The sequence below is a fragment of the Phyllostomus hastatus genome, unplaced genomic scaffold (assembly GCF_019186645.2).
Source record: "Phyllostomus hastatus isolate PE091 unplaced genomic scaffold, TTU_PhHast_1.1 phas_scaffold_39, whole genome shotgun sequence".
NCBI classification, from domain to species: Eukaryota; Metazoa; Chordata; class Mammalia; order Chiroptera; family Phyllostomidae; genus Phyllostomus; species Phyllostomus hastatus.
In genome coordinates, this window is record NW_025334028.1 from 5,981,742 (window position 1) to 6,008,668 (window position 26,927).

At 38.0% G+C, this 26,927-nt stretch overlaps 1 protein-coding gene across 4 annotated transcripts in view; it reads right to left on the reverse strand.

Moving 5' to 3' along the window:
- Positions 1 to 7,886: 7,886 nt before the first annotated feature.
- CUL2 (cullin 2) overlaps positions 7,887 to 26,927 on the reverse strand; it is a 109,236-nt gene continuing 90,195 nt past the window's right edge. For all 4 annotated transcript variants that reach the window (XM_045820387.1, XM_045820386.1, XM_045820384.1 and 1 more), the window contains 4 exons: positions 20,024 to 20,226; positions 18,260 to 18,361; positions 10,550 to 10,666; positions 7,887 to 9,563 (listed from right to left, as the gene is read on the reverse strand). In XM_045820387.1, coding sequence (XP_045676343.1) covers positions 9,432 to 9,563; positions 10,550 to 10,666; positions 18,260 to 18,361; positions 20,024 to 20,226 — 554 coding nt within the window. In that variant the 3' untranslated portion in view covers positions 7,887 to 9,431. The remainder of the gene's footprint in view (positions 9,564 to 10,549; positions 10,667 to 18,259; positions 18,362 to 20,023; positions 20,227 to 26,927) is intronic.

The following is a 26,927-nucleotide window of genomic DNA, read 5'->3' on the forward strand; positions in this document are numbered from 1 at the left end:
TTCTCTGGGGTGACCTGTTGGCCAGATGTGAGTATGTTCTGAAAGTAGCACCAACACATCATATGAAAGAGGGAGATGAGTAAAGGAAAACTCCAAGTTTTTGACCTGAGAAACTGGAAGGAACTGCCATCAACTGCAATGGGGAGGGCTGTAAGTGGGACCCATATGGGGCTGCTGGGGGGATTAGGAGTTCAGTTTGGGATATGCCAAGTTAGAGATGTCTATTAAGCATCCAAGTATGGAGATTGATGGTGCTTGCCCACTTCTGAAATGTTGGAGAGATATATGGACAGGATGTTGTTATTTTGGATATTGTTGGAAGGTAAACAGTATTTAAGCCTTTGCATTGCATGAGGTCACCAAAGGGTTGATGAAAAGAGAAAAAAGAAAAAGTTCAACACTGAACCAAGAGATTGCCCTACGTTGAGACTGCGGACACGAGAAAGAACCGGCAAAGACTGCTTACAGGAAGCGGCTTGCTTCCCTCAGCAAATGATTGGCAGCAGTGACCACATCCATGTGGTGGAATCTAACCAGAGTTCTCCCTCTGAGCTTCTTTATGAAGTGTGCTTGCTTTACATGCAGAGTGGATGCTACACACGCACAGTGAGGTCTTTTTGAAGTTTTTACTGCAGGCTTGGTTTGGTCTGAATCTCCCTTTTCTGCTGGTAGGAGTGGGCTCAGCGTGCCCTTGAGAGGACCAACTGGTGAGCAGTACAGTTCAGGCGGACGAGACTGAATGCCAAGTCCAAGAACAATCTTCTCTCTCCAAACATGCTAACCAATCACACCTGTGGGTGGAATTTTGGCTTCTTATTCACATATATATGTATACATTCTTCATCTGGTAAGTGGTGATTCTTTGGAAACTATTTTCTCTCTGTTTTTTTAAGGAAAAACCAGATTTTGTTTTTAGTTGGCTTTTATACCCAAGTGTAATCTCCTAATTGTAAAATATTTAAAATATAAAAGCCCACAAAATTTTTAAACAATCCCATTTAAAAAACTTTATTAAGGGAAATGTATTAGTTTTCTACAGCTGCCAATACAAAGCACCATAAATTTGGTGGCTTGACACAACACAATTTATTATTCTCTTGCAGATCTGCAGGCTAGAAGTTGGAAACCAAGGTGTTGGCGGGGCCACACTCTCCTGAGAGTTCTAGAGGAGGGTCCTTTCTGGCCTCTTCAGTTCCCAATGGTTCCTGGCAAGCCCTGGTGTCCCCAGGCTTGTTGCTGAATCACTCCAATCTCTGCCTCTGTCTTCACATGGCCTTCGCTCCCACATGTCTGTGCTCAAATTTCCCTTTTCTTGTGAGGACATCATTGTATTAGGGTTTCACCCTATGACCTTGATTATATCTGCACAGACCCTATTTCCAGATAAGGTCACACGTACAGGTTCTGGGTGGACATGCATTTGGTGTGTGGGGCTGGGACACTATCCAACCCAGTGCAGTAAATGAATTCTGTGCTTTATGGAGCGGTGGATAAGGTGGCCCAAAACAGGGTCAAGCCCATGTACAATCAGTATGTAACTAAGTACAAGGTATTAGATGATTCTCATAAAAATGACCATACACACCTTTTGTAAAACAAAAAAGTTAAACACTTAAGACAGAAAAGGACCTACCTTAATTGAGTTCACATCACACTTCACTATTACTCGTGTATTTTCAGAAACCACAGCACTTGAATGGTGTTCCACTGCGCACCATGAAATTTCTTAGTTGGCTACATATTTGCTCTTTTATCAGTCATCCCTGGTGGGTTTGATGGTGTAGCACGGACAAAAATACAGGATCCGGCGGAAGTAAAGGCTGAGTGTGGTTGGTAGGATAATATGGGTGTAATATAGTTTTAATTTGAACATTTCACCTAAAACATCATATGGTGTGCTTCAGTGTGATATTGTTATGTTACAGAATTACATGCTTATGATTTTGTAATAAAAGATTTTGTAACAAAAAAGGGTGTTATTTGTACTGGACCCTGTATATTATTAGCTAGCTGCTTGGTCCTTCCCTTCCTTTATCTCTGCATCCCAGAGAATCCCAGACTGCTTGCTTCAAGAACTTCCAGTGGCTCTCAGAGCTTTCAGATCTAATCAGATTGGATTTAGGTTACTGGGTCAACAGTAAGTCTGACTTTTCTAGAATAAAGATTGTTATCAGACTGAACTGAGTCCTATGACTCAGTCATTGCCAGCCCACCAAAAGACAACTCCTGGATGATGATTTTAGAAGGAGCAAACTTTATAGCAAACTTGCTAGCACTCAAGTGAGGGTAGGGGTCACTTCCAAAAGCACTGTGTCCCTGAACAAAGGATTAGAGTTGTCATTACTCAGGGAAATCATGCATAAACATCAAGGAGTTTCGCCATCACACGTATAGGTGGGGACACTTCTGTGCCTGCAGTTAGAAAACATGGCTATACATATACGTGTTCAAAAATGGTGGAAAAGCTCTGCTCCAGGGAGATTTTAGTATTATACTGAGGGTATAATGAGAAAAGCTATGGAGAGGTCAGCAGAGGGTCCTCTAGGCCACTTTGGTTAGTCCCAGGCAGCTTGAGTCGGATCAGCCCCTTGGTCCTGCAAATCTTGCTAGGCTTGTCTCTGAAAGACAGCTCCAGCATTCATTGATGTCAAGGGTGGGGGAAGTATGAAAGGAAGTTCAACCAATTAAGTCTCAGACCTTCTGTAAACTCTTAGCAAGTTACAGGATATGGTTACATAAATCTCCTAATGACTAGGGTGATCTAAATGGGTTTACAGGTTAATCTAAGCAAAGTTATGAATTCATAATAAAAGTGTCTGCTAGGTATGCTAGGCTGCAGATACAGGTTACGTTACAAGGTTGCACTCCTAAATGTGCAGCCTCTTAAGGAACGCAAACTGAAGCCTTGTTTAGACATAGGCCACTGCCTGTGGGGAGAACAGCAAAGTGAGGTGTTAGTCTCCGGACACCTCATCCTCACTGAGTGCCTCCCTTCCTTGCAGCATGGAGCAGTGGAGAGGGTAGCCCCAACCAGGGTCAAGCACATAGTTGACAAGTAGAGAGGGCATGCAGCTTCTGGATTTCTTGTACCTCATAGTTCCATTCCATATTCCACTTACCAAGTGGCTGGAGGTCCTCATCTTTCTTGTCAACATTTAGAGATGGTCATTTAAAAATGTACAATCTGAACAAGGAACCTCAGATATTTACTTCATAGCAGAGTATTGATTTGAATTTAGTCACTTCAGCTGTATATAAACTAAATGATACAACAGCTTTTTGTTTTGTTTCTAGTCAGCACTCAGCTTTTCCTTTAATGCCAGAGTACTTCTGTTATTTCACTGACCTCCTTGGGGCAGATGTTCTACTAAAGTTTACCCTAAACCAGCTTATTTTGGCTAAAAGTTTATCTTTGCTTTCCACATCCGTCTTTTCTTCCCTAGAAGACAGATAAAATCACCCACTTGAAGGAGCCGAGGCTCTCAGCATAGGATTGCAGCTATGTTGAGAGCACTCCCGTGAGCTAGCTGATACGTAAACTCGGCTGGTAATAAAAGCCACAGAAAACTCACATCCTTTTCCTGCAATGCCAAAGCTCTGCCAAGAAAAATATCAATCTGGCCATACAGGAAAAAATTAGCAACCCAAGAACTTTACCCCCTCCCCAGGAGTGCTAACTTCAACACTGGCTGCAATTCTCAGTTACTCTAACTATAAATAGTAAGTTACTAACAATAGGGAAAAGGGAAATGATAACGAACAAAAACCTTTTTAAAACCTTTCCTTTCTTATTCCAGTTCTTTCCAAGTTGATTTCCAAAGGTTCCCTTTTTGCTGGAAAAAAAATGATATTGTTAAACTTGTCAGGAAAATACAAAACCCAAATAATGTATTTCTCCCTCAAGGACAGTGCTCAACCAACAGGTAACAAAGATTTGTGAATATGAGATAATCAAATGGCAGGCTTCTGTTTGGGTCCTTTACCTGACTTCTTAAATGTTTCCTTGCCTCAAGGTGGGGTGGCAAAGACATCCACTCAAGTTCTAAGAAGTCAGCCAAATCCTAGAGCTTTTATAAACCAAATACTCTCAATCTTTCCATCCTTGTGTTTATTACTTAAAAACCCATGTAATACATTCATGTGCTAAATGTTGGTTACTTTCTAGCCACATTTAACCTGGATATTAAGCCATGAGTGTTAATGAGAGCAATGAGATGGATTAAAAAACTTCTATGAATTACTTTAGAAGATTCAGGATCAGAGCTCCCATGCAGCAGAGACTGATCTGCCCACTCCACTCAACTATCTGAAAAGCAGGTCAAATGCCCAAGATGTCTACAACCAAGACCATATGCACCTTCTCCATCCTCGTCCTGTCCCAGGGTTCCCCCCTCACACACTCATCCAATCCATTCCACTCCAACCCATTATTAAGCTGTGTCAATTTTATCTACTTTACTTCTCTAGAGATCACCACTGCCACTCATGTAAACTGCTTACCTTCTCCCAAGGTCTATCCATCATTAGCATCTAGAGTTCTATTCTTCACCCTAATGCAGGTTATCCATTTTCCACTAAAACTTGCAAATACTATAAAATAGTTCACAAACACCAAAGGAAAAATATATAAATATGTACACTCTAAAGAATTAAAAAGTGAATATTCAATCACCCATCACCTAAGAAAACTTACCAATACTTCTTCTTCCCTGCTTAGTATAAGTTCCCTGCTTAAAATCTGTGTAATTCAGTCATGCTGTTCCTTTGATTCTTAGGTTCCGGCTGCTACTTCTTACCTGACATCTTCACTGTTACTCCTGTTTAAAATATGCTCTCCTACCTTCATTTTCTGCCCCTTTAATTTCCCTTATGCAACCCTCCCAGAGTACCTAGGATTTCCCTTCACAAGTGCTGACCCTTGGAATGACACATTTATGACTGAGACAAGTTTAAAAACTTCACATGGGCACAGACCTTACGGTTCTGGCCAATTACTGCAGTTACTGTACCCACAATACACAGGCACCAGTAAACATATGCTAAATGACAAAAGGTGAATTGCGTGATTACAGATGGAGGGCTGGAGAAGGAAAAACCTTACAATTACCTTAGATAGTGTGATCACTGCATATGAAAATTACTTCTCATCAGTAAATCCTAACTTTAATGAATTCTAGCCTATCAGTTTTGTCCTATAAGGACTGCCTAATTACTTCAGCCTTAAAAATGTTTGATGAATATATCAACCTTCAATTAGTTGGCTTCTCCATGTTAATTTCCACTCAGCTAAGGCCATGTACAACTGCTCTTTTATGAAATATATAGATATATATATCTATCTCTTCACCTGAGGATATGCTTACTGATTTTAGAGAGGAAGGGGAGGGGGAGAGAAAACATCAATGTGAGAAAGAAACATTCATCACTTACCTCCTGTATGCGTCCGGACAGGGGCTTGAACCCACAACCTAGGTATGAACCCACAACCTAGGTATGTGCCCTCACACTGGGAATTGAACCCACAATCTTTTGGTGTTCAGACGACACTCCAGCCAACTGAGCCACCTGGCCAGGGCAGGACTAGTATTTTAAAAGTTCCCATCTTTACTTTGACCTTGCTCAATCAAGGCTTTTCCCTAGGAACCAAAAATTAAGAGCTCAATACATTATCCATTACTAAGGACAAAGCCACCCCCATTTGTTACTGTGGCACCATTTGCCTAGCAGGCTGATAACCTTGTTAAACATGACTGCAATTTTACTCTTCTGAGTTTGTCCCCAGGACTGGAAATGACTGGAAGCAAGAAAAGAACTAACTGCTCCCTATAGCCACATGCAGAAAATAACAATGGAACAAACTGTAGCCTCCTCAAAACGCCCCAACAGCCCACAGGCCATACAACAGCACCCCCTCACCCTTTTTAATCCAATTATAATCCAATAAAAGTTCAAAGCCCCTACCCCTCAAGGGTGATGTATCTCTCCACACCATGCCCCTCCCCTTTCTTGGAGAGTAACTAAAGCTTTATTCTCTACACTTTCTTCTCTGTGAATTCTTTCATAGCCTGTGTCACCAACCACCCTAACATATAGCTCAAAAATTTTTAACTGAAAACTGGTTTGTTTGCATTAAGTATATACACTTGAAACTGCTCTATAGTTGTACATGTAAACTATTATATTCATAAGTACCCTTTGCCACGAATCTGCTGTGAGCCAAGTCACTTAACCATGTTCATCTACATCTTAAATAGGTATCCGAAGAAACAAAGAATGAGTGTTTATTATCACAAATTGTTTAACCAGAAATTTTTCCTTAAGTCAGCAAAAGCTATTGAAGTTATTTCCATCTATCTTATAAACTGCACTATATACAGACTATTAGCACAGCTTTGACTGAGATTAAATTCAGGATCTGCAGTTTCTGGCAGTGACTCCTAGAAAACTCTTTGACAGTTTCCTCATCTATGAAAGGCAGTGTAGCCTTCCTACCTGGTACAGGTAGAAAACCCTTTAAAAGGGTTTTAAAGACTAGAAGAAAACCTACGTAATGACCTAAACACTCGCTAAGCTTGGTTACTGATTGAGTACTAACAAAGTTTGCCAAAGATATTTTCCTTCAGTGCCAGAAGGTAAAGATAAGAAACTTGCCCCAGACCACAGGACCACTGAATGACATTAACCTTTGGCATTATACCCTATTATGACACTAAACTCTCCACCCACAGTGGAGTACACTGCCATTTTCTTTATGTAGCAAGGAGCTCTGTAATAGCACATTGTTTTTGGTTCTGGAGGAGGCACTGTTCAGGCAATGATCCCCAGTGCACTCCCTGCTCCCTGGCCTGCAATAAATTTCCTACTAACAGAATTAACTTGGAGGGTTATTTTGGCTCACACCTATCAAGGAGCTGGACCTGTTTCAGGTCAGTAACAGCAGGAACACTGCCTAGTTAAAAAGATTATCTAAAGATCAAATGAAATAACATACATAGAAGCACCTGCCACAGTCTACACTTAACAAAGCTTAAAAATTAACAGGACTTTTATAGCACTGCAGACTACACAGGTTACAAAATCCTATAGATATACTAAATTATACATAAAAGTAAAAAAAAAATCCCAGACTGTCTATTCTTTTGTTTGTATTAAAGCAAATTGTCATACAATATTGGACTAAACCCTAGAACAAGTCTGTACTTCCAGGAGCAGTTAACATTCCTGGTTTCAAAGGGGAAGGACGGATGGCTGACAAGAGCTGTACTAGCTGTAAAACGCATTGCAGACTCACTCACACTAACTACCTCAGTGCTAATGTACTTGTTAAAACCTCTGCAAATTTTACTCACATTATTTTTGTTATTCTGAGATAAAGCAGAGAACCCTCTCCTCTCCTTCCTCTTCTTCCCTTTTTAAATCTCTGACTGTTCCTGCCCATAAGCACAAGGCGTACAGCCTACTCTGGGCTGTGTGCTCAGATCTCCTGCAGTAAGGATTTCAGGAGGCTGAGGCAAGGTCTAAAATTCACTCTGATCGCTGCTCCCTTTTGGGCTGGTAGATTGGTTAAATGGGTCTGGCCTCTTCTTTACTCATGCACATGCATATCTTAAATATATTTCCTTTCAGATAAAATGGGAAAAAGATGCGAGGAAAACTCACCAGCCATTTTCATAGACTTCAGCACAAATACTTTGCCCATTTTCCAATATAATATACAGGGTGGGGCAAAAGCAGGCTTACAGTTATGAGTACATGAAATAATTTATTCTTATATTATTAGTTATTAATTGTTCTTTTCCATATAAACAACTGTAACCTTATTTTTGCCCCACCCTGTATTTTCTTGACAGATACTAGGCTAAGGCTTGATTTAACATTTATAAATATTTAAGAAAAAAAGGAACCAATTTGGAAAACTTTATCAACAAGTTATTAAAACAAAGGTTTGCTTTTTGACAGTGCAATGTACAGTATTACACAGTTTGCCATTATTTCCTCTCTAGGAAGAAAGGTACAATGAAATATACAATATATAAGTCATTATAAGCTCAGGAGATTTTTAACCACTGAAGAGACATGAGTTAGAAAAAGTGCAGTCAAACAAACCAACTGTAAAAGCGATTTGTTTTTATTATTTTGTTAAAGCCTAATCCGTTAAGAGATATACACTAAAGTATTGTAAGTGAAGTGATTCATGTGGGAATATGCTTTAAAAGATTTAGCTTAAAAAACTCTGTGTGTGTGTGTGTGTTGTGGTGGTTGGGAAGATAGTTTAAATAGATAATAAATATAATAGACCAGAGTATTCTAATACTGGCTGTTTATATGTATAATAAACAAAATAATGGAATTTCATGTCTATTTAAGTGGCACTTGGTATAATGCAACATACAGATTTTTCTAAAGTTGTTAAGGTTATGCATTGCTAGGCATAGCTGTGACTTATGAGTGAATCTAGCATGGAAATATCAGAGAAGTGTAAGGGTCTTAAGTAGGCAGGTGTACAAGGGAACAGACTGGTGTCACAGGATCACCTACACCTGTGAAAAGTGGAGGGGAAAGTAGAGGGGAAAGCAAGAGAGATAGGGCATTAGTCTATGTTAGAATTAATTCATTATGAAAACAGAAGATCATTTTTGGATGAAGGCTCTTTCTTATGCCAGACTTGAAGTCACCACATATTCCCTCAGACTACATCTCTGTGGTATATAGTACATCACCAGAAACTCCTGAAGGAATTAAATCCTCAATATTCAAGATGCTTATATACAGTGTAGTCCCAATCCTTAAAAAGAAAACATTCTTTATGCTGAATGCATTTTTATGCACTCAAAAACAATAATTGACATTTTTCAGTAGGATTTAAGTAGGAGTACAAGTGAGTTAAACCATTCAGATAAAAAGCAACTAAAGCAGCATTTACTGCTTTGATGACTCATGAACATTAATATATATTTAGTGTGATACTCCATCCACATAAAAAAGGCATTCTATTTCTTTATTTTTTATTTGACAAGCAGCAATATCATGTTTGTCATTTAATGTAGATACAATTATTAGGTTATCTGTCATATTACAATATTTAAGTTTTTTATTTTATGTCCTTTAAGATACATTAAAAAAAACACATCAACTGCAAACGTGAAGGGGAGAAAAAGCATGGTACCCAACCAAATTTCCACATTTCAGCAATACTTCACTCATTCTTCAATAAAGTTTTAAGAAATGTCATAATGACATGAGCTTGAAATATCTCTAGGCATTTTCTCTGATGCTCATGACGTGGCACTGGTGATGTTGTAAACAGCAGGAAAACAGGGGCTGCCGAATGACCAAATTATGGAGGCACAGGCCTGCTTTTTTTCCCCACAGGAACACACCAAATGGTGATGGCAATGATCCTCTCACACCCACACAGGAGGACAGCAACATCACGCTACGTAACTGTATTCATCTGCTGAAGCCTGGCTGCGTTCAATGTACTGTTTGTCTATCAGCACTTCAATACACTTCTTAATCATGCTGATACTAGGGTTAAACCTAGCTCTTGACTGGCTAATCACCTGTAAGAGAGACATGGGTGTCAAACTACTGCCAATTAATCAATTATAAATAATTTTAAACAACCAGCTATAAAAGTGTCTCATATTTATTGAGGTTTCATCAAGCATATCTAAGCCATATAGGAAAATATACTCAAAATTATGTAATTAATTATAGTAAGCTGAATAAATTCATCCTAAATGAATACACATGATATGTCAAGTGAGTGAGTGTATTAACAATACTAAAAGTTTTAAACTCAGCAGTGCATAAGGAGAGAGGGAGAATTAAGTCAATTTTGATATAATGACCAAAAATAATTTTTTATGCAAAGCCAGGAAAAAGCCTAATATTTATGTTGTGAAGGAATTAAAATGCAGAAAACATATATAGCAAGATCTAACGTTCACAGATAACTACATTAAACTATAAACCAATTAATCTACCTAAATACCCACACTCTGAAGCTTTCATTTAACTGCTACTCAACTTTCAGCTCTTAGTTTAAGTAACCCTTTCTCAAGAAAGCTTTTCCCAATATGCCTTAAGACTTTATGTACATTCTCACAGTATTGTATACCTTTTTATAGTACATGCTATTGTAACTTTACATATACTTGCATATTATTTCAATAATGTATTTCTTCCCTATTAGAGTGTAAACTCCAAAAGGGCAGGAACCACAGCTTGCTTTGCTCTACATTAAACCCTCAGTGACAAGCACAGCAATATCACACTGTACACATTAATATATTTATGGAGTGAATATTTGATGTGGTCAACTTTCTTCAATAACTGGAGAAAAGACTCAATAAATTGGTGAAATTTATACCTCTAAAGTCAAGCCAAAGCAAATCTGAACTTAATACTGAAATTATAAATGAGGTCTGTTCCCATTAAGTAATGAATTAAGCATTTCTTTACAGTATTTGCGAATCATATTATTTCTGTGCTATCTTTACAAAGAAACATTTGTAAGAACCTTTGAGGATATTCCCCACTTTACCTCTTGAATAAGGGCATTATGCCGAAGTACTTTTCGTGCTTTCATGATGCGAACTATAGCAGCTTGGAGATACATTTTCCGGTCCTCATCCACAGCACTTCTTGTCTGTTCCATTTCCTGTTTTACAGGTGGGAAAAAAGCAAAGGAGACATTAAATCATAAAAGTTGTTCTTAATTAATTTTATCAGTGAGTTTAAATAAATTTCCAATCAATAATGAGCATCATATTATAGTTATAATGTGCCCAATATCACATAACCTTTACCAAGAGAATATTTACAGTAAGTTATACATAATTCATTGGGTTAAAGTTGGAAGGTTATTAAAAAGAATTAACACTATTGTAGACTATATTCCATGTAAATAAGACAATAAAGAATTCAAATGACACACAGCAATAATTTTCAAGGCTGCTGTCCTATCAATGAATGCAGACAGTATATCCACTACACCACAATACTTTTAGATGCTTTAGTAATTAGCTCCAAATGCATAGTGGAACAGACTTCAAGATGAAAAGCTGTGGAGGGAGCCCTGGCTGGCGTAGCTCAGCGGATTGAGCGCGGGCTGTGAACCAAAGTGTCGCAGGTTCGATTCCCAGTCGGGGTACATGCCTGGGTTGCAGGCCATGACCCCCAGCAACCGCACATTGATGTTTCTCTCTCTCTCTCCCTCCTTTCCCTCTCTAAAAATAAATAAATAAAATCTTAAAAAAAAAAAAAAAAAAAAGCTGTGGAGGGTTCTATTTGGCTCAAACAGAGAAGCCAGGAATGATGAGCCACAAAAAACATCCCCATGCAGCTCAAACAGTAGAAGCAAGGCACAGAAGCAATGCCACATTAATATGACCTTATAAGAGCTTTTAAAAGATAAAATACATGAGAGAGATACAAGATGGCAGAGGAGTAAGTGAAAGCTATACTAATGAACTCCAAGGACCAATCTGGAATTACAACTAAAATGTATAGAAATCATCCTGAATAAGGAATTGAACACTAGCTGAAGAGAAGTCACTGACAGACAGAAAAAAACCAGTTCCCCACAACAAGACTGGTAAAGAGTGTGGAGGAGATGCAATAGGGTTGGCTGGGCTACCCTGAGCAGCAGCTGAAGTTCCGGAGAGACATTTCAGGAGCTGGGGGTTCCACCTGAAAAGTGTGGGGTCTACACCCCAAGCTAGGCTCCCCAGTCTATACCAACAGAGCCAGAAAGAAACCCAGATAACATCCAGCTGTGAAAAGGAGCAGCATTTTTGTCTGCCAAGGAGAGACAGATGGAGACTCAAGAGAGCCTCTTAAATGGTCAACACACAACATTTCATTTGCAGCCCCTTACCCAAGGCTCCAGCAGAGGGAGGGCAGAGGGGACTAGAGGAGCTTGAGGAGAGTCTGAGGCTGGTGGCTCTAGGGAGAGAACTGAAGGAACAGCCACCAGTATCCCTGTGCTGAGTCATTCCCTGAATTACAGAAACGGTCTTTCTGAGGCAGAGCACTCCTCTCCAAAAGGCATCAGCCTGAGGGGAAGCAATAGCCCCAGTCCCAGGAATTACTCTGCCCCACCCTGGAGCTTAAGCTGGAGGCTATATCACTGATTAGTTTAATAACTAAATTGAATATCTGGGAGCTCCGTGAGACTTCACCTGACCCTCTCCAGTACCCTTTGTTCATAAAAGACTACGGTGGTGCACAGCCTGGTTCTTTCTGCAAACACCCAAGCCCAGCAGAGGAAGCCACATGCTGTGGATGGCTGATAATTTTAAACTGGTTGACCAGGGCCAGTCACAAGCAGCATCGAACAAAGGCCTACAGCAGAGTTTCAGCAAAGTCTCTATGTAATACATAGAAACAAATACAAAGATACACCCAAAACGGGAAGACAAAGAAACAGACCCAAAATAAAAGAACAAGAGAATTCTCAGGAAGGAGAGACAAATGAAATTAAGGCAAGAGATTTGTAAGACAGAATTTAGAGTAGTGATTATAAGGATACTCAACAGCATGAAAAAAAGGCATAAAAACACTAAAAAAGTGTCAGAAATATAGAATACAATTCTAAAATAAATAATACATTGGAAGGAATAAACAGAAGGTTAGATTAAGAAGAGGAAGGAATCATTAATTTGGAAGAAAAGGTAGAAAAAAATCAGAGAGCAGAGAGCAAAAAGAAAAAAGAATTAAAAAAAATGAGAAGACCTTAAGAAACCTTTGGGACAACACAAAGCATAACAACCCCCATATCATGGAGATACAGAAGATGAGTGCAAGCAAGGGATCAAGAACCTATCTGAAGAAATAATGACCCCAAACTTCCCTAATATGGTGAAGGAAAAAGACACACAAGTCCAGGCAGCTCAGAGAGTCCCAAACAAGATGGACTCAAAGAGGCCTACATTGAGACACATCATAATTAAAATGACCAGGCTTAAACACAAGGAGAGAATACTAAAAGCTGCAAGAGAAAAGCAGGTAGTTACATACAAGGGAGCACTATTTAGACTGTCACGTGATTACTCAACAGAAACATTTCAGGCCAGAGGGAGTGGAATGAGATATTCAAGGTGCTGAAAAGCAAGGACCTACAACCAAGGCTACTTCACCTAGCAAGGCTATCATTTAAATCAAAGGAGAAATCAGGAGCTCCTCAGACAAGAAAAAACTGAAGGAATTTGTTAAGACCAAAGCGGTACTGCAACAAATGTTAAAGGGCTAAGAAGAGGAGGAAGAGGGAGAAGAAGAAGAAAGAAGTAAAAGAAAAAAGGAAACAGAGGAAAAGAGTCTAACAATAACTTGGCACTAAATACATTATCTATGAATAATCATATTAAATGTAAATGTCTTAAATGCTACAACCAAAAAACATAGGGTAGCTAAATGGACAAGAAAATAAGACCCATATATATGTTGCCTCCATGAGACCCATCTCATATTGAAAGATACACACACACTGAAAGTAAAAGTATAGAAAAATGCAGATGGAAAGGAAAAGAAAGCTGGGGTAGCAATACTTGTAGCAATACATGTAACAAAACAGACTTTAAAATCAAAGCTATATAGTAAGAGATAAAGAAGGACACTACATAATGATAAAGGCCACAATCCAACAAGATGATATAACCCCAGTAAACATTTACATACCCAACATAGCACCTAAATATGTGAAGCAAATCTTGATAAACATGAAGGGAGAGATCGGCAGAAGTACAGGCATAGTCAGGGATTTTAACACCCCAATGACTTCAATGGATAATCTTCCAGGCAGAAAATCAATACAAGGAGACAGCACCCTTAAATAACACACTAGATCAAATGGATTTAATTATTATCTTCAGGCCATTTTACCCCAAAGGAAAATATACATACTTTTCCAATGCACACAGAACACTTTCTAGGATAGAACACATGTTAGGACACAAGTCTCAATAAATTTCAGAAGACTGATATCATATCAAGCATCTTCTCTGACCACAATGCTATGAAAGTAGAAATCAATCATAAGAGCATTCAAAAACATGCAAAGTCATGGAAGCTAAATAAGATATTATTGAATAATGAATGGGTTAACAATGAGATCAAGGAAGAAATCACAAGATACTATGAAACAAATGAAAATGAGGACACAACAATCCAAAATCTGTGGGACACAGGGAAAGCAATCCCAGGAGGGAAATTCATAGCATTACAAGCCTATCTCAAAAAAAAAAAAAAAAAGAAAAAAAGCTCAGGTAAACAATCTAATCTTACACTTAAAGGAACTTGAAAATGAACAACAAAGCCTGAAGTGAGCAGAAGAAAGGAAATAATAAAAAATCATAGCAGAAATAAACAAAATAGAATATAAAAAAATGATACAAAAGATTAATGAATCCAAGAGCTGGTTCTTTGAAAAGATAAACAAGACTGACAACCCTATACCAAGCTCATAAAGAAAAAAAAAAGGACACAAATAAATAAAATCAGGAACGAAAGAGGAGAAATAACAACTGACACCAAAGAAATACAAAGGATTTAAGAAAATATTATGAACGACTATATATACCATCAAACTGGAAAACATGCACAAAATGGATAAACCCCTAAAAATATACAATCTTCCAAAACTAAATCAGGAATAATCAGACACACTCTTAACAGACAGATTAGAATAATTAAACTAAAACAGCAATCAAAAACTCCCAACAAATAAAAGCCCTGGACCAGATGGCTTCACAGATGAATTTTACCAAACATTCTGAGAAGAACTAATACCTATCCTTCTCAAACTATTTCAAAACATTCAAGAGGAAGTAAGCCTCCCAAGCTCATTTTAAGGGGCCAGCATTATTCTAATTCCAAAACCAGATAAAGGGACTCCAGGACTTCTGGCCAAGTGGGGCAGGGGGAATGCTAGTGGGAGGGGGTATGCAGGGCAGAGGGGAATAAAGGGGAGGAAAAAAATGGAACAACTGTAATAGTGTAATCAATAAAATAAACATTTTTGAAAAACAGATAAAGACACTACAAAAAAAAATCATAGGCGAATATGCCTGATGAACTTAGATGCTAAGATCCTTGACAAAATAATAGCAAACCAAATACAGTAATGCATCCAAGTGATCATACACCATGATCAAGTGGGATTTATTCCAGGAATGCAAGATTGGTACAATATTCACAAATCAATAAATGTGAGTCACCACATAAACAAAATGAAGGATAAAAACCACATGTTAATATCAATAGATACAGAAAAAGCATTTAATAAAATCCAGCTACCATTTATGATAAAAACTCTCAGCAAAGTGGGAATAGAGGGAACATACCTAAACATAATAAAGGTCATAATGAAAAACCCACTGCCAACATTATACTCAATGGGCAAAAACTACAAGTGCTCCCCTTAAGATTGGGATAAAGACAGGGATATCGGCTTTCATCTCCTTTATTTAACATAGTACTGGAAGTCCTAGCCACAGCAATCAGACAAGAAGAAAAAATAAAAGGCATCCAAATTGGAAAGGAAGAAGCAAAATTATCTTTATTTACATATGACATGATACTGTACATAGAGAACCCCAAAGGTTCCACCAAGAAATGACTACAACTGATAAATAAATTCAGCAAAGTATCAGTATACAAAATTAATATAAAAAAATCAGCTGCATTTTTATATGCCAATAATGAACTAACAAATAGAAATTAAGAAAACAATCCCATTCACAATTGCTACAAAAAGAATAAAATACCTAGGAATAAATCTAACCAAGTATGTAAAAGAGTTATATTCAGAAAATTATAAGACACTGAGGAAAGAAACTGAAGAAGATACAAATAAGTGGAAGCACAATACCATGTTCATGGATGTGAAGAATCAACATCATTAAGATGTCCATACTACCCAAAGCAATCTATAGATTCAATGCAATTCCTATCAAGATTCCAATGACATACTTCACAGAACTAGAACAAATATTTTTTAAAATTATATGGAACCACAAAGGCCCCATATAGCAACAGCGATCTTGAGAAAGAAGAACAAAGTTGGAGGAATCACACTACTGAATATCAAACTGTACTATAAGGTCATAGTAATCAAAACAGCTTGATACTGGCATAAAAACAGACACACAGATCAATGGAATAGAATAGAGAGCCAGAAATAAATCCATACCTTTATAGTCAGTCAATATTCAACAGAGGAAACAAGCACACACAATGGGCTAAAGATAGGTAATTCAATAAATAGTGTTGGGAAAATTGGACCAATATGTGTAGAAAAATGAAACTAGACCACTTTCTTACACCACACACAAGAAAAAATTCAAAATGGATCAAAGACTTAAATGTTAGACCTGAAACCATAAAAGCTGCAGAAGAAAACATAGGCAGCAAAGTCTTGGACATTGCTCATAGCAGTATTTTATCATATATATTTCCTCAGGCAAGGGAAACAAAAGCAAAAATAAACAAAGGGGACTACATCAAACTAAAATGCTTTTGCACAGCAAAGGAAACCACAAACAAAATAAAAAGACAACCTGTGGGATGAATGGGAGAACACATTTGCTGATACATCTGATAAGGGGTTAATACCCAAAGTTTATAAGAACTTATAAAACTCAACACCAAAAAACAAACAAGCCAATTAAAAACCGGACAAAGAACCTGAACAGACGCTTCTCCAAAGAGGACATATAGATGGTCAACAGACATATGAAAATATGCTCAATGTCACTAATAATCAAGAGAAATGCAAATTGAAACCACAATGAGGTATTATCTCAGACCTGTCAGAATGCCTATCATCAGTAAATCAGCAAACAAGTGCTACAGAGGATGTGGAGAAAGGGGAATCTTTTTGCACTGTTGGTGGGAATGTAGATTGGTATAACTACTGTGGAAAGCAGTATCGAGATACCTCAAAAAATTAAAAATGGATCTGCCTTTCAACACAGCTATCCCACATCTGGGAATATATCCGAAGGAACCCATAACACTAATTCGAAAGAACGTGAGAACCCCTGTGTTCATGGCAACGTTATTTACAATTGCCAAGATATGGAAGCAGCCCAAGTGTTCATTAGTAGTTGAGTGGATAAAACAACTATGAGATATTTATACAACGGAATACTACCTGGCTGTAAAAAAGAAGAAAATTTTATCCTCTGCGACAGTATAGATGGACCTGGAAAACATTATGCTAAGTAAAATAAGCTAGAGGAAAAAGAAATACCATATGATTTCACTCATATGGGGAATCTAATGAACAAACAGAACTAACAAGGAAAATGGAAACAGCCTCATAGATGGAGAGCAGGATGACAGCTGTGAGGAGTGGGGAGGAGGGTAAGGGATGGAGGGATTGAGCAAAAGGAAAAAGGACTCATGGACACGGACAACACTGCAGTAATTGCTGGGGGGTGGGGGTTACAAGCGGACTAAATGATAATGGACAAAATACAATAAAGATTAAATTTTAAAAAGAAAGTAAAATACAACCTATATATTATAAATTATTCACTGGTCGACAGGAAAATAGAATATTGAACATTTAAGGGTTCAAATTTTATAATAATTCATTAATGTTTGTCTCCCCAAGGGAAAGGTCCTGAAGAGGGTCTGACATCTTATATACCTTTATATCCTGTCCCAAGCCCAAGGACAGGATGGTGCATAGATGGCAATAAGGAAATGTGAGTGATATGTACAAGTTATCTGAGAACTAAGCAATAATCACTGCTAAGTTAAAAGAATCAACAGCACACATGCAAACTGGCTCATCTGGTAATCTGGAACCCATTCCATGTCTCACAGATCACAATTTGAGTTTTGACAAGATACTCCGGTGGTTCAACTGCACATGAAAGTTTAAGAAGCATTTTTAACAACTTTTCTCTTGAAATGATGTGTTATAAAACTCCATTATTTTACAAATGAAAAATATCAGATTATATTACTATTCAAGGAAGGAATTTTTGAAAAGATACAAAGTAGAGCCATATATTTAAGAGCAATGCAACACCCTTTTCCTTAGATACATAGTACACTACTGTTTTTAAAATCTAAACTAGTGGCAGATTTTGTTTGTAAGGTTAGTAAAAGCAAAGAATAAACCAGAAAAGATGCACTATATTATTTATTCTGATGTGCAGAGTTTTGTATCATTTCAGTGTTACTACTTGCAAAGTACAATGTTTAAATATTTCCAAAATAAATGACATAGAAAAGTACTTACCTGTGGTGTGTCTTTCTGCATTGATGTAGTAATTTTAAATTTTGTTCTTTTACTGCTGAAGTTCATATTTAATGAAAATGAAGATTCTGCATCGATATCTTCCTATAATTAAAAATAACTCATTTATACGTGTAATATATAAAACCATTATATGAGTTGCTACAAATAGTATGCTATGAAATAACCAAGAAAAAAAAACTAAATTCTCAAAATCCTTAACAGTATAAAAATTATTTAAAAGAAAAATAAATGTCTTCTGTCAAAGAGGTAAAAAACAATTCTTTTTAAATTTTACACTTGATAGAATTTTAATCAGTTTAGATTAAATAAATAAGCAATTTTCTGGCCTGATTATTACATATATAACCTTTGGATAAAACAAAAAAAGTCAAGCTCACTGACTTAAACAGAATTTAACATTTTAATTTTTATGAAATACCTCCACATAATTTTTCCATCACTCCCATTTTGAAAAACCAAACAACCAAGTTATTTTTTAAGTGCTGCAATAACAAAATACCAATTATAAATAATCTAAGTATAAAAGCATGCTCTTTCCAGTGGCACACAAGTATCATTTCTCCATCACCCTGGTGTGATTCTGAAAAGGGTTTGATCTTTAGTTCATGTTTTTTTTCACTTTGCCAGAAGCAAATAGCCTTTCCTCAACTGAGAGTTTTTAAGTCAATTTTTAGAATCACAACTTCTTCTATCAGGCTTAAGAAAGCCACTCATATCATATAGTGGACATTCTCTATCAGCAGGATCTAGAAGCACTTGGTGGACAGACTCTTTCTCAATAATAACCTAAGGAATTCTAAGGAACTGGCAGATTCATAATTAAAATTTAACGTGCAAACAAGCAATCTGTATTTATTTTGTACATTTCTGGGCATCAAATATAACACATTTAAAATATATATAACACTTCTAACTCCAACAATTAGGCTTAAAAATTTAAACTTTGATTTAAAAATGTTAATCTTAGGGATGTCAGCAAAATGAATTCATGAAAGAAATAAATTGTAGGCTATTAACTTTACCAAAAATAAAAATGAAATATCATTTACAAGAATTTTTTTCTTATAGGCACAATAATTTGAAGTAGGTGATTTAACCTACATCTGTTGCTTTTTTTTAACCATTTAACTTATGCAAGATATACTACAATAACAAAAACGTATTACTGGAAAGAAAAAGTCATAAAGAAAAAGAGGAATATACTATTATTCCTCTGTTATTGACTTGCTATTCTTGTGACAGATATTAAAAAATATGGTGGTTATCTGAGTCCTGAAATGAAAGGACACGAGAATGAGAGTATTTGGGATGAAGAATACATTTTAAACATCATACAAATGACATCAACAGGCTGTCATTTCCTACTACAGAACCATGCAGTTAAATATAAACTAAACACATGGGAAAAAAACGGAAAGTTTCACAATAAGCTACAGTTTTCAACCTCTATTAACCAAAGTACTCCCGATGGCAATTCTTTTCCAATTTTTCAGTACACTGTCATAGTAGAGGGCAAATGAAATCAAACTATCAAGGGCACATAGGCACCAATTTAACACAGCCTTTTCTGTGACTCCTCAAATTCACAACTGTAAGGAGCTGGCAGTAATGTAACTGATTCAAGTGCTTTCCAAAGTACCAAGGGCATTAACAATTATTACCTACTTTCAATACTGTGACTATCTCATGAAAAAGCTTTCATGTTTACAATGCTTAAATTCCTTGACCTTTAAATTCCCATACCTTTTCTGAATCATGGTTAATCATTTTCACATCAAGTAATGATTTGATTGTTTTTGTCAGTTCCTTTTCATTCATCTGAGTGCTGTCTTGAAGCTCTTTATAGCTGACAATTTCACTGTTGTTAAAAGCTAGAAGAACTGCCATTTGATATGTTGTAACCATGGCTACATATGGTTTGCCCAAATAGTTCATTTTAACTTCACCTATAAGTAAAACAGATTTGCGACAATAAACTGATCATTCAAAGAAACATTTCAAAATTTCTTAAATAATAACTGTTTTTATTTCAGATAGTTTCTCCTGAAGTAAGGACTTGTTAACTGTTGCAAAGCCATTAAGCCAATGTAATCATTTTGGTTGTGTAGGGTTAGGGCCATTCATTGTGAGTATAAATCACAATTACACTATTATAACTTTACCAGCAGGGTTTAAATAATGCTTTTAAATAGTCACTGGAAGGCTAACAAATATAGGCAGAAAAAAACTAGTAAGAGGAGGAGGGAATAGGAAAAGAAGCAGACAAAAAGGAGAGAATATAGGCTTGCTATTAGCAAGTGACTCATCTGCTATCTCGATCTGGCCTATTCCAGGTAAGGGAGGTCTGTCTATAAGCACATAGGAAATGCTTATCCTGTAGCTCTGATTAAACTGTAATTTCTGCCAAAATTGTTAAAATAACATTTTTCTTCCCAGCAATTTTCTAGGGGAAAACAGGAATGGGAGGAGAGACGACATCTAAATTGTATTGAAACAGCTGGTAGAGTAACAGTGTGCTACAATCTACACCACCCCCTTTTCCCCCGCCACCCCCCCGCCAGAGCTATGAAATATACAACAGATTAAGGTATACTGCTGCTCTGCCATATCCCAAGGAGAGAGAACATTAAAAAAATAAAAAGCTTATTATAAACTGTATGACCAACATGTATATATTCTGTAACACTCTGTAACATGTTAAAAAAAAAGTTAATTAAGTCAAAGAACTGCTTCCTAAAGCATAAAGTTGTGGTATAGTGATTCTCTCTCTCTCTCTCTCTCTCACACACACACACCCTCACTCACACTCTGCATTACTTGGCTATCAATGACTTATAAACTGACCCAGCACGAAATTTAGTTTTAGAGCTCTACATTTTAACTCAAGAAAGCTGTATTTCAGATGAACTTAACCCAAGAGGCTGCATTCTCCTTGTTAGTGGGAATTAGTAACTCTGATCAAGATTTTGTGTTTTAATTCATTATATAATTACAGACTTTAAAGAATATAATTCTATTCAATTAATTATCACCATACAGATGCCTATTCTAACTTTCATCATACCTTGACTTATTTCAGAAATATTTTCCAAAATTTTCTGGATAGAAACAGCTCGAGGAAAAAATTCCTAAACTCTGAATTTTCATGAGAAGAGGTTTAATATATTAATTAGAATATGTGATTCACACAGAGTTTAAATAAGAATTATCACTAGGCATGTACTACTAACAATTAGTATAAAGAATACTCAACATTTAAGTTTAGAAAATGTGGTGAAGAGTAAAACACCACACACACTGCATTATATCATTTGTGTGATGACTGCTTAATCATATGCCAGAAATAATATAAAACAATGCATCAAGCACCTCCATGACTGAAGGAGACCATCAGCCAGCATGTCCCTGATGTTGTAACATGCTGTCATCGGTTTGGAAACAGAATGAGTCTTCTGTCACATCAAACAGCCTTTCACCATCACTAGAACCCAAAGAGCATGAGGAGATTGTGCAAGTAAAGGGTCAGAGTATCACTTATTAAGTACAGTCTGTAATCCTCAAAAGGGGGTAAATTAGTGAGCTTTGTATTACACCTTTTCCTATTTTTTTTTCAATAATTTATCGAAATCAGAGGTACATGGACCTCTTCCCAGTTTTTTAGCATCATACTCTTATCAGGTCAGCTCACAGCTGAAAAGAATGGGATCTATCAGATTACCTGTTCACTGAAAAGGGGAATGTTGGTCTTTACACTGAAGCTATCCGTTGGTCACCTTAACCAAGTGAGCAACTTTAGTGTCACTAATAGTGAGGCAATCTCATTACCTGTCCTCTGTTGTAATGTAATATGAAGAACAGAGAATAACCTAAGTAGTAGTCTTGGCAACAATATTTAATCTGAGTATAATCACACTTTTTAGACCTAATTTCCACTTCACAGAAAATATAGGGAGTAGAAAACAAACAAAACATATCACAGGTAAATACTCCAACAAATACAGAATATTCTCTGAATATTCTACAAGACAACTGGCCTAGTCTTTTTTTTGAAAAGGTATGTCCAGAGGGTTAGAGTTGGGAAGGGGACAGAGGTTGGAGAAAGTGTTAGATAAGCAAGGGTCTCAAGGTCTGGGCAGTTCTAAATGCTGTTATTATTTTTTTATTGAATGATTTTTAGAGGGACAGAGGGATAGAGGGAGGGAGAGACATCAATTTGTCATTCCACTTATTTATGCACTCATTGGTTGATTCTTTTATGTGCCCTGACTGGGGACTGAACCTACAATCTTGGCGTATCTAGACAATGCTCAGTTATCTGGCCAGTGCCACTAAATGTTATTCTTGCCAAACGTTAAAATGTAGCACACTATTTTGCAGACCATCTGTAAACACGATGAACCTGACAGGGTCTCAATCCTATAAATGCAGCAACTCAAAGAAATCAGGTGCAATTGACCAAATAGTGTATATGAACAATGACTAAGCTTCCCTTCCATGAGACAGAGAGGTCTGGATATGAATCCCATCTCCTTTACTCCCTTCAAGTAAATAAAACTACCTTGGGACAACCACATCTTCTTGAATAGAGCTCCCTAAGTGGCAAACCTCTTCAGTTAGGTAATAACTTTGGTGACTCCAGGTGGAACTCTTAAAAGGTCTCTATTTGTCTGGTGTGGATACTGTTGAAGCAGTCAGTGGTGGCAGCTCATAAGGGCTTACCTGCCTAAATCTTCACTGAATAAGAGGTCTGTTCTACAGAAGATGCCTGCTTGGTGCGGACCACTGAAACAGTGCCTCGCCTGTCTTGGCAGTTACGTGGAGTGGCCACCTGAACCTGTTCTGTTTAGTGCTTAAGAAGGCCAGTGGGTAGGTTGGCCTCTGTGATCACTATAATTAGTGTTTTTAATCTGTTTTGGGTATAGGGTTGTCAGAAAGGTAGTTTCATTTCTGGTGCATGTTTGGTTTCCAGTTGGTTGGGCAGAAACTGTCCACAGGATGCCTGATTCAGGGCCAAACTTAGGTCTAACTCTGGAGGGTTGAGGAACGCCTGTAACACAATGCAAGGCATCTTTGGGTGACAGTCTCTGCTCTGGGTGTCTAGCTCTAGAGGGTTGAGGGATGCCCGCAGGGCAATCTAGGACATCGTTGGGTGACAGTCTCTGGTCTGGTTGCAAACCCTACAGTTGGATTATGTTCTTTGTGTATATATTTGCATTTGCCTTATTTGTCTGATATGTAAATGTGAGGATATTTTTCTGCTAGTCACCCTAGGATTATTACTGGCCTTCTTGGAAGCTAGGAGTTAGTTCTACTGTTACTGATAGCAGGCTAGTCAGTCCAGGTTGTTTGAAGGGTTTGGAAACACCTCTTAAGAAAAATGGTAAATATATTAAAGAGGACCCAAGGATTGAAAACTGAACCATCAGCCAAGACACTGCCAGTCCTCGAGGGCCTCCCAGAAGACCTCCTTGATTTCTTGTTGTCAGGTGTACCCAAACTAGGGGACCATGCCTCCCTCCCAGGATGGCCTACCTCTTCTAGCCTCCCTTTTGCTCCCCCTCCCAGCTATCAGCCTCCAGAGTCTTTTGGTTCCCCTAATCTGTTAAGAATGTCTTTGAAAACTTTTGCAGAACAGGAAATTAATACTGAATTCTCTATCCCTGGCTACCTGAGCCCACTACCTATCAACATACTAGTTTTTACCCAGCCCAGAGGCCAAATTATGCCCCTTCAGACAGGTTCTGGACAAGAATGGGGGAATGATCCTTTCCTGACATCAGATCTGTATACTGGAAGGGAAATACTAAGGGAGTTCAAACTTATCTGGAGGGTTTATTAGCTTGATTAGTGGTATACTCACCATCTATAATCCCACTGGGAAGATATTCAATCCTAATCATCCTTATCACTACTGAGGAAAAACCTACTGTACTGTTAAAAATCAAGAAAGAGGCCAATAAACAACATACCACTTAGCCTAAGAGTCAGATCTGGTGGCCAGCACATGCAATAGTTCCCAGTGCTAATCCTTAGTGGGACCCCAATGACCAAAGAGCTTGGGCTCACTGTGAGTGTTATAGGAACCTATTGCTGAAGGGTATGAAGGACACCAGTTGCTCACCTGCAAATTGGGCCAAAGTTAGAAACATTCCACAAGAGGCCCATGAAAACCCTTCAGCCTTCTTAGGAAAAAAAAATTTTTAAATGCTTACGACAATACACCACAGTAGATACCAAAGAGCCAGGGAGTGAAGCTCTCCTGAATACCCACTTCACATCCCAGAGTACTCCGGATACCTGTAGGAAGTTACAAGAAGAGAGGTGGGAACTACCACTCCCACCTCCCAACTAGTAGAGGTGGCTTTTAGGGTTTTTAACAACAGAGATGTGACAGAAAAAAAGAAGGAAGGAAAGATGAAAAAGCAGGCTGCTTTTCCGGCTGCTGCCTTTTAGGCTTTGGGTAATTGGAGGAGGCAGAAGACCACCCTGGGTATGTAACCCCAGCTCTCACCATGAGACCAAGCAAAGATGTCCCGCAAAGCTATACTCAGTGTGTATATTGCAAACAAAAGGGTCACTGGGAGAAAGAATGCCCCAAGCATCCTTAGGGAAGAAAGGAGGGAAGCTCTTAATTCTTTGCAATTACCTCAGAGTGAAGATGAAGACTGAAAGCTCCCCTTTTGATTCCAAAAGGTAACATTTCAATCTCCCATGAGGAGCCCTGGGTTACTTTGAATAAAGAAGGGAAAAGAATCTGAATTTCTATTCAACTCTGGAGCCACTTACTCTGTTCTTACTGCCTGGAAAGGCCCCTCTCTAAGAAGGAATGTAATATTAAAGAAGTGTCAGCACAACACAAAGAAATTCTTTGAGCCTCTGACATGTGACACAGGGTCAAAACAGGTGTCACACTCTGTCCTCAATGTACCTGAGTGTCGAGTTCCCCTTAGGAAAGGGACCTACTAAATAAATTGGGGGCTACCATACATTTAACCAAGAAAAAGTTGAACTACTGATTCCCAAGGATAAAGGAATAGACTTCATGGCCCTTCTCCACTGGGTCTTGAAAGACTAGCAACCTATGCCCACAGAGATTCTCAACCAGGTTAACCCAGCTATTTGGGCAGAAGGAGAAGTTGAAGGGCAAAGAATGTCCTACCTGTTAAGAGTCATATTCAAACAGCAGACCACTGGCACAGAGTTAAACAATACCCCTTGAAACTTGAGGCAAAACAGGAATCGCCCCATCCTAAAAGCACTTCTGAAACAGGGACTCATTCAGCTTTGTCAGTCACTCTGTTAACACTCCCATCCTTCCCGTTAAGAAACTGGGGGCAGGAGGATATAGATTTGTACAAGACTTCAGGGCTGTGAATGAAGTATATTAATTATACTCTACCTGCTGTTCCTAATCCTTATACCCTGTTGGCCAACCCCCCAGGATCTAGCAAATACTATCCAGTTCTAGATTTAAAGGATGCTTTCTTTTGCCTTCCTTTGGACTATGAGTCCCAGAAGATTTTTGCATTTGAATAGGAAGATCCTGACACCCATCAGAAGTCCCAGTATTGCAGGACTGAATTACTAAAAGGTTTCACAAACTCCCCAACATTCTTTGGGAAGGCCCTTGAGAAAGACCTCCAGATTGAAAATGGGACTATTCTACAACATGTAGATGACATTCTAATTGCTGGTTCTGATAAGGAAACTTAAGACAGAAATACTATTCTGACCTTAAACCATCTAGCAGAAAGGGGATACAAAGTACCCTAGAAAAAAGTCCAGACATTCAAACCAAAAGGTGAGTACTTGGGTTTTCTTATTTTTCAAGGGCAGAGAAGCCTACCTGCAGAGTAAAAGGCAGTAATAGCCAGTCTAGCTCTACCATGGAACTTGAGGCAGTTGAAAGGTTTTTTTTGGAATGACAAGACTTTGTAGGACCTAGATACCTAATTTTCCGGATACCTAATTTTGGTCTTACAGTTAAGACCCTCTATGATAAACTGAAAGGAGAAGAAAATATTCCCTAGAAATAGGACAAAGAGCACCATAATGCTTTTGAAAATACAGGAAGCTCCTGCCTTGGGCTTGCCTGATTTGGAAAAGCCTTGTGAATAATCAAGTCAGTGCAGGAGACTCAAGGAACTGTAGCACAAGGGTGGCTGACTAGCCTGAGGGCAGTGGCTGCAAGGTGCCTCCAAAGAGAAAGACACCAAAGCGAAAAGTTAACAATGGAACAGCTCTAACTACATGGACCTCACACCAGGTAGTCACAGTTCTTGAAACCAAGGAAAATAACTGGTTAACAGGAGGCCAGGTTGTTGGACAATCCTAACGTCACTATAAAAAGTTGTCACACCCTCAATCCTACTATTTTATTGCCAACCTCCTTCAAAGACCCAGATCTTAACTATGCTGAAATTATTCATATAAGGTCACTTCTACTAGAATACAATATACATTAGCCAACTCAGAAGAAATATGGTGTATAGATGGGTGTAGCTTTATAACCAATACAGTGAGAAGGGCAGGATATGCAATGGTATCCTTGTTCAACACCACTGAAATAGAGGCTCTTCCCCCTGGGACTTCTGCTCAAAAAGCTGAGCTTATTGCATTGACCCAGAACCCTGAATGAGGAGGAAAC